Genomic DNA, 14,358 nt, shown 5'->3' with positions numbered 1-14,358 from the left:
GCAGTCCAAAAAAAAGAGTGGGACTAAAAAAGTTCAACCAATCAATTCAAATATGCAGGATAGGTAGGTGCATATCTCGCCTTGGCTCCACTCTTCAGTCAAACCCTGTTCTGCACATGCGTGCATGTACGCGCATGCGCACACATTTTTTGCAGCTCCCAGTTTTTCCTTTTGTGAGGGAACCGGTTCCGAGTGGCTCTTTCACTGTTTCAGGTTGCTGACCCCTGATCTAGACAGTACTGAGCTGACCTTCACTGATCTCAAAAAGCTACATAGAGTTGGACTTAAGTGGTATCTTCAAGAAAGAAAAGGACAGGAGGACAGACAGAGATATTGAAAAAAGAACCCCACAAGAAAGCAATGATACTAAGTCATTTCCATGCTATTTCCTTTAAAAGTACCATAATGTATCCATCAAGTCACCAAGAGATAAGCTCAACTTGGAAGATGTCTCTACCTCTACCTTTCAAATATGGGACTATACTGGAAAGTTAATATCACCATCACTAAGTTCAGATTTGCTTGAGTAAACTCGATTAGATTATTACATTCATCTGTAAGGAGTAGTCTTAAAACTGCTGTTGGTTTACAGTATAAGAAATACCTTCCTAAATTAGATTCCCATTCCCTCTGGCAGCTTTATAGCTAAGAGTCTCTGTGGACAATTTTGTACTATTAGGTTGAGGACCTAAACATAGCCAGGGTACAATGCATATTGCTTCCTTCCTCATAATGACTGTTAAGGGATAACTACAAATCCAGAACATGCCACAACAGAAGTAAGATACTATGTAATGCATATTCAGACTATTGGTTCTAAAGCTGCCTTAACTGTTAACTTCTAGTTTGCAGATATTTGCTGTTATCTCAAGCCTTCCCAAAACTGGAGTATTCAGATGTATTAGGCTTACAATTCCCACATGTTCATATTAGTGGGTGTAGCCACCATGTATCTAGAGTGCTTTAGGTGGAGGGGGCTGTGCATCAAGCTTGTCAGATTTAATAAACCTGATGTATGGACCTCATAGTGCACCAGTAATTTAAACCAACTGCCACTATGGTGGTTGGATATATACATTGTACACAATATATTTGTTTGTGGTTAAATGTTTTGGCTTAATGTTATGTGCGAACCAGAGCACTATAGTTTATTTCATGGGCCTTACTTTTAATAATTAAGACTTACTATTAAGAAAATAATTAAGGATACCCAAATCTTACTTTCCCCTTATGCTCTATCTATGACATGTGAACTATGTAAGCCAAATAACCACCATAATTTAGGAACCTGGAACCTAGTGAGCCATAGCACTGGTCCACATGGCCCAACATTCTGGATACAACAAGTGAGTTGACAAATACTTTCAACTAGGCTAAATGGTTTGGGTAATACATGATTCAGTGTGAGAACCCAACTGTCCCTTTAGCATGTGATGTCATTAATGCAACATAAACAGTAATAGAAATCTAAAAGGCAGTTTTACCTTTGAAAAGCTAAACTGGATTTATCTTGATTAACACTTGAATGAGAGACCCTCAGGATATCCCACAACTAGGCTAGTTTTGAAAAATTAAAAAAGAAACAAAATCCACAAGATATCACAGTAAAGGCTCAAAGGAAACTTCATCTGCCATAAAACAAAGCCGTTCTCCATTTGTATCTACGATTTGAAGCCAGATCTTAAGAATCCAAAATAGACCCTCTATTACAGCTTTTTCTGTTACTTTCCCTTATATAAATGGCAAGCAATTGATTTATGAAACTGTATAACTCTATTTTTCACTATTTCTATCTAAAATAAATTAATAGCATAGCAAAGCTAGTTCTTCTGAAGTAATAAAAAACTACTGTCCCATTATAAAACACAATCCAAAACTTGCTTCGCACCTCCCCTATGCACGGGGGGGAAAACACAGTCACCTTGCGCATGCGCTTAAGGAGCCCGTACTCTTCCTCAGGCGGGGCGCTGACGCGTTACGCACGGAGGTAGAGGGGCGGCACGCGCATGCGCGTGTGGGCACAGCGGCTGCTGCGGGATCTGGGGCTGCTGGGGCCACAGGCGCCATGTCGGGCCGCTCAGTGCGGGCAGAGACCCGCAGCCGCGCCAAGGATGACATCAAAAAAGTCATGGCGGCGATCGAGCGCGTTCGCAAATGGTGAGGGACAGGAGGGAGGGGTCGTGGGGGGAGGGGTCTGATAAGGGGTCAACCAATCCCTGCCGAATGCGGGCTTGGTGACAGCTAAGCAGCCAACTGGTGGCAGGCGTTTATTTTGGTGGGTGGGGCTTTTGCGAAAGGGCCAATCATCTTGTAACAACTGAAATGGCCGGGTGCGGGAAGCTCTGCGATTTGTAGTGCAGGCAGTGGTACCTGTCACATAGTTTAGATTGACGTGACGCTACACCAGTCGAATCTCAGGGGAGCTAAAAAGTAGGGAGCCGGGTTGCTATAGGGATTGGCGGGCCTACTTGCAGCTGCCTTTCTCATCCAGCTGCTTAGAGGTGGGTACAGGCAGGAGGGAGATTTTGGCTTGTTTGAAGTGTGCCAAACAAGTTTTGTATGTATAAACAGGAAGGAGAAGAGTATTTGACCACATCTCAATTTTCAAAACTGTGTAATTGCGTGATGTTAACAATCTGCACAATAACCTTGCAAGGTAGGCCAATAGTAGCATCTCCATATTTCAGAGGTGAGAATTGAGAATATAGTGGCTTATTAGCTGGAATCAGAGCCTCCATCTTTAGAGTCAGTCTACCACAGAATATGAGATTTGGTAACAACCGACATGTTATGTCTTCCTGCCTCATTTTGGCAGATGGGGACGCCTGGCTAATTTGTATTAGGACATGTGTTATGACCCATATCTATGCAGAAGGCTTCTAGCCAATGGATGATTATTTTGGCCAACATATTATTTTCCTTGTTGGAGTTCAGAGTTCTGATAAGGAAAAACAAGCAACTCAATGCAGCTGGTATGTTTTGGGGGCAGTAAACGGGAGCCATGTTCTTCCTGGGTGGCAGAAATGTGATTGCTCAGGGCCTGGTTTATGTTTCTTCTACAGTTGCATAGTATTTGGTCTAATAGTTGCTTCTGAATCTCAGGATCTAAAGATAAACAACTGAGGAGTGGCTATCCGTATACTTCTTAAAAGTGTTGGTTTTTTTAGTTTTGGCTGGCTGATATTAAAAATAAGGGTGAATGTTAAAAAAAAACCCAGCAGAATTTTTAATATATATTCCCATGGCTCAGATTATGTAAGAGAGCACTTGAAATGAACTTTGTCTGATTCACTTCATTGGCAACTAAGTACAGACATTTTTTAAAAAAAATTGGGTCATACAGATATACGATTCTACAACTGCACAGGAGTGGGATAGAGAAATTAATTTCTAACTTGGTCACTGTTCAAGTGACTGGCGGGTGGTTGGGGAGAATAAATTTAGATTCCTAAGGTATGGCATCAGATGTTTTGACTAAAAGTGGCTGGGAATGAGCAGTTCATTGGTGAGTTTAATGAATACAATGCTTTCCAGATAAGAGTTCCCAAGATAAAGGAATGCAGCATGCTATAAACAAGTGGAAAGTAGTAACAATAGTTTCTCTTCTAAGTCAACAGCAAAAGAAAAAGGAGCCGAGCCTGTCACAACAAGCCTTTCTTGAAAAAGTGTTTAAATTTCTTCACACAACATTCTAAACCATAAACATGTTTTAAAACTAGTAATGGCTAGGTCAGAACTAAACAAATTTCATGGTCTTAGCATGGTGTGACATGTCATCACAGTAAGATATAACACGGTCAATATGTTTTGCTTTAGGAAATAGTTTGAAACCATTTATATGGGCTGAATTTTCGTTGTTGTGTAAATACAATCACTAGCTGCTATTACAGAACTTTAGATATCGCTGATGCCTGAGCAGTGGTAGAGAAGCAGTAGTAACAGGATTGCCAAGTATCAAAGGTTAGTACTGTAGATTTTCAGTTTCTTATCAAATGGTGCTGGTATTTAAAGCTGAGAAAATAACTTCTTCAACTTATCGGTATACTTGAGAACTCTTTTTGGTTCCCCAAAATAGCTAAAGTAAGTTTGATAGCTATAGGAAACATGCAAAAAGATCCGTCTTGTGTTATTATAAATCTTTCAGTATAGACCACCAGATTATATTAAATGGATTGAAGATACCATTTCGCCTGCAGCTATTATTTTTTTAATGTTATCTTTTAAAGCTCTAGGCCTGTGCAACCTTTGAAAGTCTTGGGTGCATCCCTAACAAGCCCTCCAAAAGCTGCCACCGCATTATAAGTATTAATGTGTCAAAAGCTGAACAATATTACAGTCTGAGAAGTTGTTTTTATTAACCGCATATAACTTAACATACATTAAATTAAATTGTTTCATTTTTGACATGGCCCTGGCTACTTTCGTTGTATGGCCCCTTAAACCCCACTCAAAGACTAAGTATAGAGTTTGGATTCCAAAACGTTGGTTTTTTTTACTCCCGAGCTCAGTATTGGTTTCATTCACAGTTCTGAACACAGAGTGCTACAATTCCCCCCAAAAGGTGAGAAGACGTGCTAGGTTGTACAATTTCACCTTGGCCTCAGTACAGCTTATAGAAAAAAGCAGAAACAATAAAACTGAAATAACTTCACTGTTGACCGAAGCCAATCCTGTAAATTGTAGCTGGGGAAGAAGGTGGCTTGACTGTATCTAATCTCATTCATTTTTTGATGCAGGGAGAAGAAATGGGTAACAGTGGGAGACACATCCCTGCGGATATTCAAGTGGGTGCCTGTGGCTGATAGCAAAGAGGTGAGGGATGAGAGGAACAGGGCCTACTGGAGGGGGGCTTTGAGCTATTCTCCAACATGAGGCAAGAACACCCAGCAGAATGAGCAATATGCTACCTTTTATTTTCCCTTCCTACAAACAAAAATACAGAGATAATCTATACAATAGTGTGACAGATGTCGGTTCATTTTCAACAGACTTCTTGCCTCTCTCAAGGATATTAAAAATGAAACATAAACAAATCCCTTCTCCTTTCGTATATTTGCAAGGACCATCCTTTCCCAGCTACTTCTACCTGACCCACCAGAGTGGGGAGGCAGGGTATGTTACGGGTCCCCTTTCTTAAGGAGGTCCATCTAGTGGGACCATGAAGAAGGACCACCTCTGTGGGGCTGCCTCCTTGTGGAACATCAGCCCTGTGGAGATAAGATTGGTCACCAAATTGATATTGTTTCAAAAGGCCCTGAAGACATATTTTTCCCAGTGGGCCTGGGGACCCCAGGGTGATATAGAGTCTAGCAGGTGATTTGTTTGATTGTTACTGCCAGGGAGGTGGAGGTTTATTCGGTTTTGTCTTTGAGATTTTATGTCTGTAAGCCACTTGGAGTCACAAGGAGTGAGTAGGGCAGCCATATGTGGTAGATTTTCTATATAAATGACATTTTGGATGATTTTTTAATAGATGTCAGCAAAATTGTAGTTCTCGTGCTTAATTCTCCAAAGGCATATCAAATTCCAGATAAGGGGGTCTTGCTTTCCTTGTGGAGAATCCTTTGAGTCTTCTGGTAGCCTCTGAAGTCCAATGTGCTCCAACTGCTAATTGTAGAGGGTGCATATACGTGGTAGAGATATATATTTTTGCACACTAGCTACAAAATTCACTGTCTTCTTTCTCATTTCAAGAAAGAGAAGTCCAAATCCAGTGGTACTGCTGTCCCAGAACCAAATGGCTATCCAGCTGAAACTGCAGCCAACTCTTCCCTTCTCCTGGAATTCCAAGGTGATTAGACTTCAGGTCTTTCTTGCATATTGATGAAGCAGACGAGACATGGTTCTGCAAGCACCGGCAAAGAGGTCCTGTAAAAGCCTGAGGCATCATTACCATATAACAGGATAAAAAGAAAGCAGCATCCCTGTTTCAAATCATGGCAAGTCATTGCTAGTCAAGATGGCTAACACTGGGCCAGATGGACCCGTCTTTCAAGCTGTGCTATGATAATATAGTATTCCTGCACATAGGCAGGAAAAACAAAATGCACAGGTATAGAATATGTGACAACATGGTTCAACAGTAGTAACTGTGTGAGAGGTCTTGGTGTCCTAGTGGATCATCACTTTAGTATAAGCCAACAGTGTTTTGCACCTGGCAAAAAAGTCAGTGCCGTTCCAGGCTGCATCAACAAAGAATAGTTATCAAGATCACAAGAAATAATAGTGCTGCTCTATACTGCATTAGCGGAGCCACATTTGGAATACTCTGTCCAGTTCTGGTCACCATGATACAAAAAAGATGCTGAGAAAGAGTGCAGAAACAAGAGCAACAAAGATGATAAAGGGTCTGGAGGCTAAACTGTATGATGAACAATTAAGGGATCAAGATATGTCTATCCTGATGAAGAGAAGGATTAGGGGCGACCTAATAGCTGTCTTGTGATATTTGAGGGGCAGTCACAGGGAGGAGGGCATCGACTTATTCTACAAAACACCTGAGGGCAAGACTAGAAGCAGTGGGTGGAAGCTTATCAAAGAGAGCTCCAACTTGGAACTAAGGAGAAGTTTCCTGACAGTAAGAACAACCAGTGGAACAGTTAGCCTTCTGGAGTTGGGGTACTTCGTAGTTGGAAGTCTTCAAGAAAAGACTGGACAGCCATTTGACCAGAATGCAATAAGATCTGCCTTGGACAGGGGGTTGGACAAGAAGACAGACAGGGTCCCTTCCAGCCTCATAATTCTATATGCTAACATACTTTTGCAAATAATGTCAAGAAAACATTTTGGACATTTGTGTAACTTAAATTAGTTATATAACCAAATGTTAACATAATTTCCCTCTTTCTCCCTAGTTTTGAAATTTAGTCTGGCTTTGTTTGTCATCAGTAGATGTATAGGACAACTGAATGTCTGCCTCTATCTGTTGGAAATTCTGTTCACTTTGTTCACTTGTTTCTGGTATTTCAGCAAACTTCAGAGGATTCCTCTTGTCCATAAGTCTTAGAAACTTGATTTTTAACACGAAATCTCAAGATTCTCATGAAATGGGATTTTGTGTTCAATAGTCATTCTAGTCCAGGGGTAGGCAACCTTGGCTACCCCTGTCCTATTCTGTTAAAGAACTGTAGTAGACCCAAAACCATCCCTTGGTCCTGGCTCTCTCTCTTCGAGTATTACCCTGATGGAGAAGGGGATTATAAGTTTTACTTAACCGTGGTGTGAGGTGGGACTTTGAGAACAACCATTTGAAAATCTGTGTTTTATTTCAGTCATCTTGCAGATACACCTGTGGTGTTACTTTTGCTTCCAGCTCACTGAAAAGTCTTTTTTTCTATCTGGTTTCCCCAGATGAGAACAGCAATCAGAGCTCCCTTTCAGACACCTATCAGCTAAAGGCAGACAGTAGTGCTGCTTCCAGTCCCAGTCCACAGCAAAGTGAATCCATGAGCCCCAGCCACACTTCTGACTTCCGCACTGACGATTCACAGCCACCCACGCTGGGACAGGAGCCCTTGGAAGGTGAGTCATTTGGCTAAGGAGTTGTGGCACTACAAAAACCCATTCCCATAGCCGCTGAGGGAACACTGAGGTAGGCCTGACGTATTATGTAGAATTCCTGATAAGGGGCTTCAGTAGTAATAGCATATGTACAATCCTTCCTATTTTGGACTCCTTCAGAGTGTTTTAAGAGCCTTATCTCTCCAGTTCAGTAAAAAACTTGATCTGCCATTGACCCTTTTTTCTTGTTAACTTTCAGAACCTGCTCTCCCTCCATCAGAAGTAGCTGATGAGCCTCCAACCCTCACAAAGGAAGAGCCAGTTAAACCCAAGGCTCAGGTAAGGCCTATGGAATAGGCAACAGCTTTCTAAGGCAGATCCAGACCCATGCTCTTTAGCAGCATATAGTATTAATATTCAAACATTTCTGTCTGGACATTCAGCTACAGAATTCCTAGCCAGGCCATGAATTTAATTGGTAAGTTGATTAGCTACAGTTACTTTCCACGTGTTACAATCTAAAATAAAGTCTCTGTCAAGTGTAGCTTGATTTCTAGCATCTTGATGGATACATCCATATATTTCCCTTAGTAATTTGTATTGCCTTTTTCTAAGATGTTTTTACTACTTCTCAGGATAGCCTAATCTCCCAGGTATTCCCTGGAGTTCTTCAATTCAAGTACTAAGCAGGTCCAGCCCTGTATAGCTCTCCGGGCCAATTGCAGTCATTCAGATGTTCTACTTTTGAGATGTAGCTTAATCAAGAGTGGTTGATACACCCTTCTACAGCCTGTGCTTTTCTGGATAAGCAAGGACTGGGGAGAGAGAAAGAAGAGTCCCTTAAAAATGACTTTGCAGATCTGGCAGGCAATTATTCTACTGGAAACCACTATGGCAGGGGTCACCAACCCCCAAGCTACAGCCCACTACCTGGCTGTTCAGAACTAGGCCATGGCAGTAGGCGAGTATGCCTGCGCACACAACTCCACTTGCACACACAGCGGACGAGTGAGCATGGAACCATCTCCTCTCTTCCCACCCTGCCAGTGCACAAAGCCGGAAAGGTTGGAGACCGCTGGACTATGGGTTTCCTTTGATACAGCAGCAGCAGCAACAACAACAACAAATAAAAAACCCATTGGCAACTCATGATGTAATTTCAAATCAATATCCTAGCATCTTTTAAGGTTGAAGCCTTCATAATTCAAAAGATTTAAAAAAAAAATCTTTTGTTGAACTGAGCATTCGTTTGACTAAGAATCTAAGGGATTTGAAGGCCATACTTTAGTTCATCTGAAATAGCTCCACAATAGCTCCTGTTTGGGAGGTCCAAAGGCAAGGGAACATAAGAGTTTCAGAAGAACAAATATTCCTACATTATGACAGGTACCATGCAATGAACTACTAGATGACAAGTCACATCTTAGCCACCTATTACACTTTGTATTCTTTGGTTACTATAAATATATAGCCTAAAAAAATAGAAAGGAAACACCATTTAGCAAAGAGACTGACAAATCCTGTGGTACAAAAACAATAATAGAGTCATACACATATTCTTGATAGTCCTATTCGAATATCAATTGAAAACACTTATTTGCTTCCATTCTCAAAAGAGATGCAGGCCCTTTACACAGCTTCATAACTCCTGTGCAAATTATACTCAGGTTGCAGAAGCTTCAAGAAAAACATCTGAACAAGTTACGCTTTTTACAAGTGGGAACGGAGCCCCATTCCTAGCAGAGTTCATAGATAGGAGAAGACAAGTTTGAGGCTGCATATTCAAATATACAGCGCATAGCCCTATCCTAGAACATGGCAATCCAGCTGCTCCCCAGATTTTCCAGCAAGGAGCAAAAAGATGGGAACTGTATGGTAAGCCAAGTCATATGCAGAGCAAACAAATGAACGGGGATTCTTAGTTCTGAATCTGTGAATTACAGGTACCTCTGAAAGCTGCAGAATGCAAATCAAAAGCAGAGCAAAGGTTTCACTTGCTGTCCTGGACAAAAGGCAGAGAGAGGGCTGCTTCAGAACCATCAAACACAAATTTCTGCAGAATTATGTTGATGCTTCTTCCCAACTTAAAGCAAAGTTAACTATTCCTTTTTATTACAACTCTGCAATATTGTAATATTGTTGTAATATTACAACAACCACATCATTGTGCCTTTCATTCAGTTCTTATTCTTCAGTATGTAGACACACTGGGACAGACTGGGTAACTATGAAACCATATAGTATTCCCGTGTTACTGATTCTTCCCTTAGTGACAGATTATAAAACAAGTAATGATCATTTGAATATGGAATCTTCCAGGGGTGTGTGTGTTTCTCCATGTTTGTTCCTTGCATAGATAGGGGCCCTGACACTCAACAAACTGTAAATGCTGAAGGTGAAGCAAGACCAACATTGATTCACTATTTCTCAATACTATCTGCAATGGACGAGGAATTGATTCTTGGAGTATCTAAAGCACTGCAACCAGACAATCGTGGTGCAAGACAGTCCCACACCCAAAATACATGTACGGTAATAATCTCAAATACACAAAAAACAATTTAATCAGAATAGAGCTGGAAGGGACCTTGGAGGTCTTCTAGTCCAGCCCCCTGCTCAAGCAGGAGTCCCTATACCATTTCAGACAAGTGGCTATCCAGTCTCTTCTTAAAAACGTCGAGTGATGAAGTACTGACAACGTCTGAAGGCAAGCTGTTCCACTGGTTAATTGACCTCACTGTTAGGAAGTTTCTCCTTAATTCTAGGTTGCTTCTCTCCTTGATTAGTTTCCATTCATTGTTTCTTGTCTTGCTTTCTTGGTGCTTTGGAAAATAAATTGGCCCCCTCCTTGTAACCTCTCAAATATTGGAATATGCTATCCTGTCACCCCAGTCCTGCTTTTCTCTAGACTGGCCATTCCCAAATCCTGCAACTATTCTTCATATGTTTTAGTCTCCAGGCCTTTAATCATCTTAGTTGCTCTACTTTGCACTTTTTCCAGAGTCTCAACTTTTTTGTAATGTGGTGACCAAAACTGGATGCAATATTCCAGATGTGGCCTTACAAAAGCTTTATAAAACGGTACTAATACTTCATGTGATTTTGATTCTATGCCTCTGTTTATACAATCAAGGATTGTATTAGCTTTTTTGGCTGCTGCCACACACTGCTGACTCATGTTTAAATGATCGTCCACTAGGACTCCAAGGTCCCTCTAACTGTTACTGTTTTTGAACCAGTAACTTGTACCTTTTCCTGCCCAGGTGTAAAACCTTGCTTTTCCCCACATTAAATATCATTTTGTTGGATAGAGCCCATTGTTCAAGTCTGTCAAGATTTTTTTGGATCCTGAGCTTATCTTCTGGGGTGTTGGCTATTCCTGCCAGCTTAGTGTCATCTGCAAATTTAATGAAGCCACCTTCTATTTCCTCATCTAAGTCATTTATGAAAATATTGAAGAGCACTGGGCCTAAGACGGAACCTCATGGTACCCCACTGCTTACTTCCCTCCATGTAGATGCAGTACCATTAAGGGCTACTCATTGAGTATGGTTTGTAAGCCAGTTACAAATCCATCTAGTGATGCTGTCTATCCCACATTTTGTCCAAAGTTCATGTTTAGTCAGTTCAAAGAGGCTATTCAAAGCACATGAATAATGTTCACATTCAGTTCAGAAAACCCAGTTATCTACTTCTGGACGAATCTCATTTGGGAAAAGGATGTCACATCATTGCAAGTATTTCCCCATTTTTCATGTCAGCTTTGTAAAACAGGTTTTGTTCACCTTCTATACAGGTAGTCAGGTTACATCCCTATTGGGATAGAATTTTTTATGTTAGGTGAAGCATTCATTAGGCGAAACATCACTTAATCATGGCACTTCCAAGTAGTCCTGGCTCTGCTCATTAGGCCAAGACTGCACCATTGCTAGGTCAAGACTTCATGTTTCTCCTGCCCTGCAACATTCACTTCTGCTTCATTTCACCCTGCCCACCTACCTCCTCTCCTATCTCTCCCTTTTAGCTGTCCTACCCTCCCCTACTGTTACCTACTGCCTCCAGGTGACCTTTGCCATCGTCCTGTTGCTGACAAGGTGACAAAGGTCATCTAGGGGTAATGGGGCAGCAGAGACAGGGGACAGCCAAAAGGGCAGAGATGGGGAAAAGCAGGCAAATGGAGTTGAAGTGTACCCTGAGAGCGTAAGTGTGGGTAGGCTGTCAAGCACCCGAATTTTCATCATACGGCTGGGGGTATTGCTGAAATTTCAAGGACCTTTTAACTAGCATTCATTCAGCACCACTATAACTTTCAACAGTTGCTGGACAAATGGTCATAACCAAGGACTACGTGTATTGACAAGCCAGCTAACCATATATATTTTTTCTTTCAGGTGAATGGAGGGGAGGAAGATTCTGGTGCACCTCCACTTAAGAGATTTTGTGCAGATCAGAACTCCATATGTCATGCAGCTTCTGAGAGCTAGCCAATCTGCTTCATCCTGTGATGCAGTTGTTTTCAAAATTCCACCTGCCCTTCCCTCTCAAAATACCAACCTGTTTGAAAGTTGGTATTCTTCTCCACCTCCGTGTCTCTCTCCTGTGCAGTGTCCTCCAAGAATCAACCTGCTCTTTCCATAATCTCTCCAGATGAAACTTTGCTCAACCTGTGTTAAGATTTGTCCCTTTTGTGCAATCTCCTCCCAGCCACATCCTCTTGACTTGCACGCTTAAGGAATGAGGTGGTTGCAACCTCTCTTGTATACTTTTTATTTATCCTCTTTATGGGCTTTGGGGACTGCAGTTAAGAAGGTTCCTGTAAGAAAGAGTTCTCTGTACTTAACAGGTAGCTCATAAATCCTTTCCTGTCCTTTCTCCTCCAGACTGAAGGATTCTCTCTGGAAGTGAGTCAGGACCTGATGGAAGTCTGCCTGGGATGCTGTGCAATAGTTGTGGTGTTAAGCCATTAGTGCTGGAGGGAGCCAAAACATTCCCCTCCACGGTAGGGTAATGGTGCTGCAGCTAAGAAGGTGTTCTAGGAAGTGAAGGCTGGGCTGCATCTAGGTGGCTAAAGGGCTCTCCTTTGCAGCCTGGCAAATGTGGACCTTGGGGTGAAGAATATCTTCCCAGGTACCAAAGGGGCATTGTCTCTGAGCAGCCCTTCTCAGGGGTGGAATAGCCACCTAGCACAGCTAGCACCAATCACCCGACCCTCTCTAGTCTCTGCAGACCTGTCCTGCCCATCACAATCTGCATGTGGAACTGACTTTGTGATCAGGGCCCTGCTGCCATGAAAAGTGTTGGCCACGCAGGGAAGAAAAGAGATATTTTAGCACTGAAGAGAATATTTTTAAAATTAAACTATTTGAAATAGTATATGCGTGAGAAAATGTATTTGGGGGCAGGGGAAAGATATTCACAAGAAATGGGATGACTGGCATAGAAGACCTCTTCCCATTTGCTTGGAAATCATGATAGAAACTTATCTTGACAGCATAATTTTTTATGCATTTCCCATGATGTTACTTTCATCTTAAGTTCCACTCCATTCATGAAACAGGATTAAGCAGTACTTAGCTATACTGGCACAAAACTAGTTGTTTTCACCTTTGTTCCTATACCATAAAAGTGATAAATGATTAGGTTTTCTCACCCATTACTTTGGATATTGGGGGGAAATGTACTGTAGTGAGAATAGGATTAGTAAGGGGAACAATATGTTTCAGGTAGGTCTAATTTTCTGCCAGATAGATGTATTTCAACCTAGCTTTGAAGAAAGCTTGAAGAGTTTTGTTAGGGGGATTTCATGGAAAACTCCATGGGCAAGAGTAGGAGAGCACAAAGTCAGTCAGTAACTTTGCCACTGCCCCAACTAAAGCTAGAAGAATGTGAGGCGAATGTAACCTACAGACCTTAATCCAATTAAATCAAGAAAATGTCCCATTTAGATTATGTGTATAAAAGTACAGAGCTATAGCAGTGAAAGGTCAGGGTCCAAAGAAGTTCCTCTCCAGGGTACCTGCCAGATGAATTTGATGTTCAGATCCCAAGCCCAGCCATCATATAGTAGGTTTTGCTTTTAAAGGCAAAAGCCATAATTTAAGATGATGGCAAGGATACTAGAGACAATAGGCCCTTTTCTGACTATTAGTTGGTACCAAAAGTGGGCTTTTGAACTGAACTAACCTTATCTACTCAAGGATGGCATTCTGAGGAATTGAAATGCCATCTCTGGCCTTTTTAGGATACTGCCATTATCAAGTGATGGAATTCTAACCCTTTGGGGTTTTGCTTAGAGCCTGGCCAGATTGTCCCATGTAGATTTCTAAGTGGTTTCTGCTGACAGATGATAGCCTTTGACCAGCTTGCTAGATAAGTGCCCTTATGCTTCTCCTGATGCAGATACTTGTATTTGAAGATATTTTGGCAGACTTAGCCCCTGAATCTCCTTTTAGAGAACTAAAAGTCTTGTATTGCTAGGATGTATGATGGAAAAAGGTTTTCACAAGTTCCTGCCATTGCATTTGATGAAGACCAAGGGGGAAGAGAGGATTTACGCATTCTCCAAAGCATCAGAGGCCAGGACAAGAAGTGGAACCATAAAGCCGCCCTGAGTCTTCGGAGAAGGGCGGGATATAAATGGAATTAAAATAAAATAAATAAATAAAAAGAGATCCAGCCTAGAAATAAGATATTTTCTTTCAGAACAATTAAACAATGAAATAGCTTGCCTCCCAGTGTTGTAGGTGGTCGATTACTGGAGGTTTTCAAAAAAATAGACTGGAGAACCATTTGACCTGCATGTACACATAGTCCTCGATTTACAACAGTTCACTTAGTGACCGTTCAAAGTTACAAGGA

General features: G+C 41.6%; 1 protein-coding gene across 2 annotated transcripts; it reads left to right on the top strand.

The window, feature by feature from the left end:
• The first annotated feature begins 1,928 nt into the window (after positions 1-1,928).
• Positions 1,929-14,225, top strand: BCL7B (BAF chromatin remodeling complex subunit BCL7B). 2 transcript variants are annotated; one of them, XM_081315339.1, is made up of 6 exons: positions 1,929-2,157; positions 4,737-4,812; positions 5,695-5,791; positions 7,351-7,521; positions 7,760-7,839; positions 11,892-14,225. In XM_081315339.1, the coding sequence occupies exons 1-6, from the start codon at positions 2,066-2,068 to the stop codon at positions 11,982-11,984; spliced, it is 609 nt and encodes a 202-aa protein (XP_081171465.1). In that variant the 5' UTR covers positions 1,929-2,065; the 3' UTR covers positions 11,985-14,225. The 2 variants fall into 2 exon arrangements, with proteins under 2 accessions (XP_081171465.1, XP_081171466.1); XM_081315340.1 differs by lacking the exon at positions 11,892-14,225 and adding an exon at positions 9,857-10,274.
• Positions 14,226-14,358: the final 133 nt, after the last annotated feature.

The sequence above is a fragment of the Vipera berus genome (assembly GCF_964194415.1).
Source record: "Vipera berus genome assembly, chromosome: 1".
NCBI lineage: Eukaryota > Metazoa > Chordata > Lepidosauria > Squamata > Viperidae > Vipera > Vipera berus.
The sequence above is the reverse complement of the archived record's forward strand: the minus strand, read 5'-3'. Positions and strand labels throughout refer to the sequence as shown.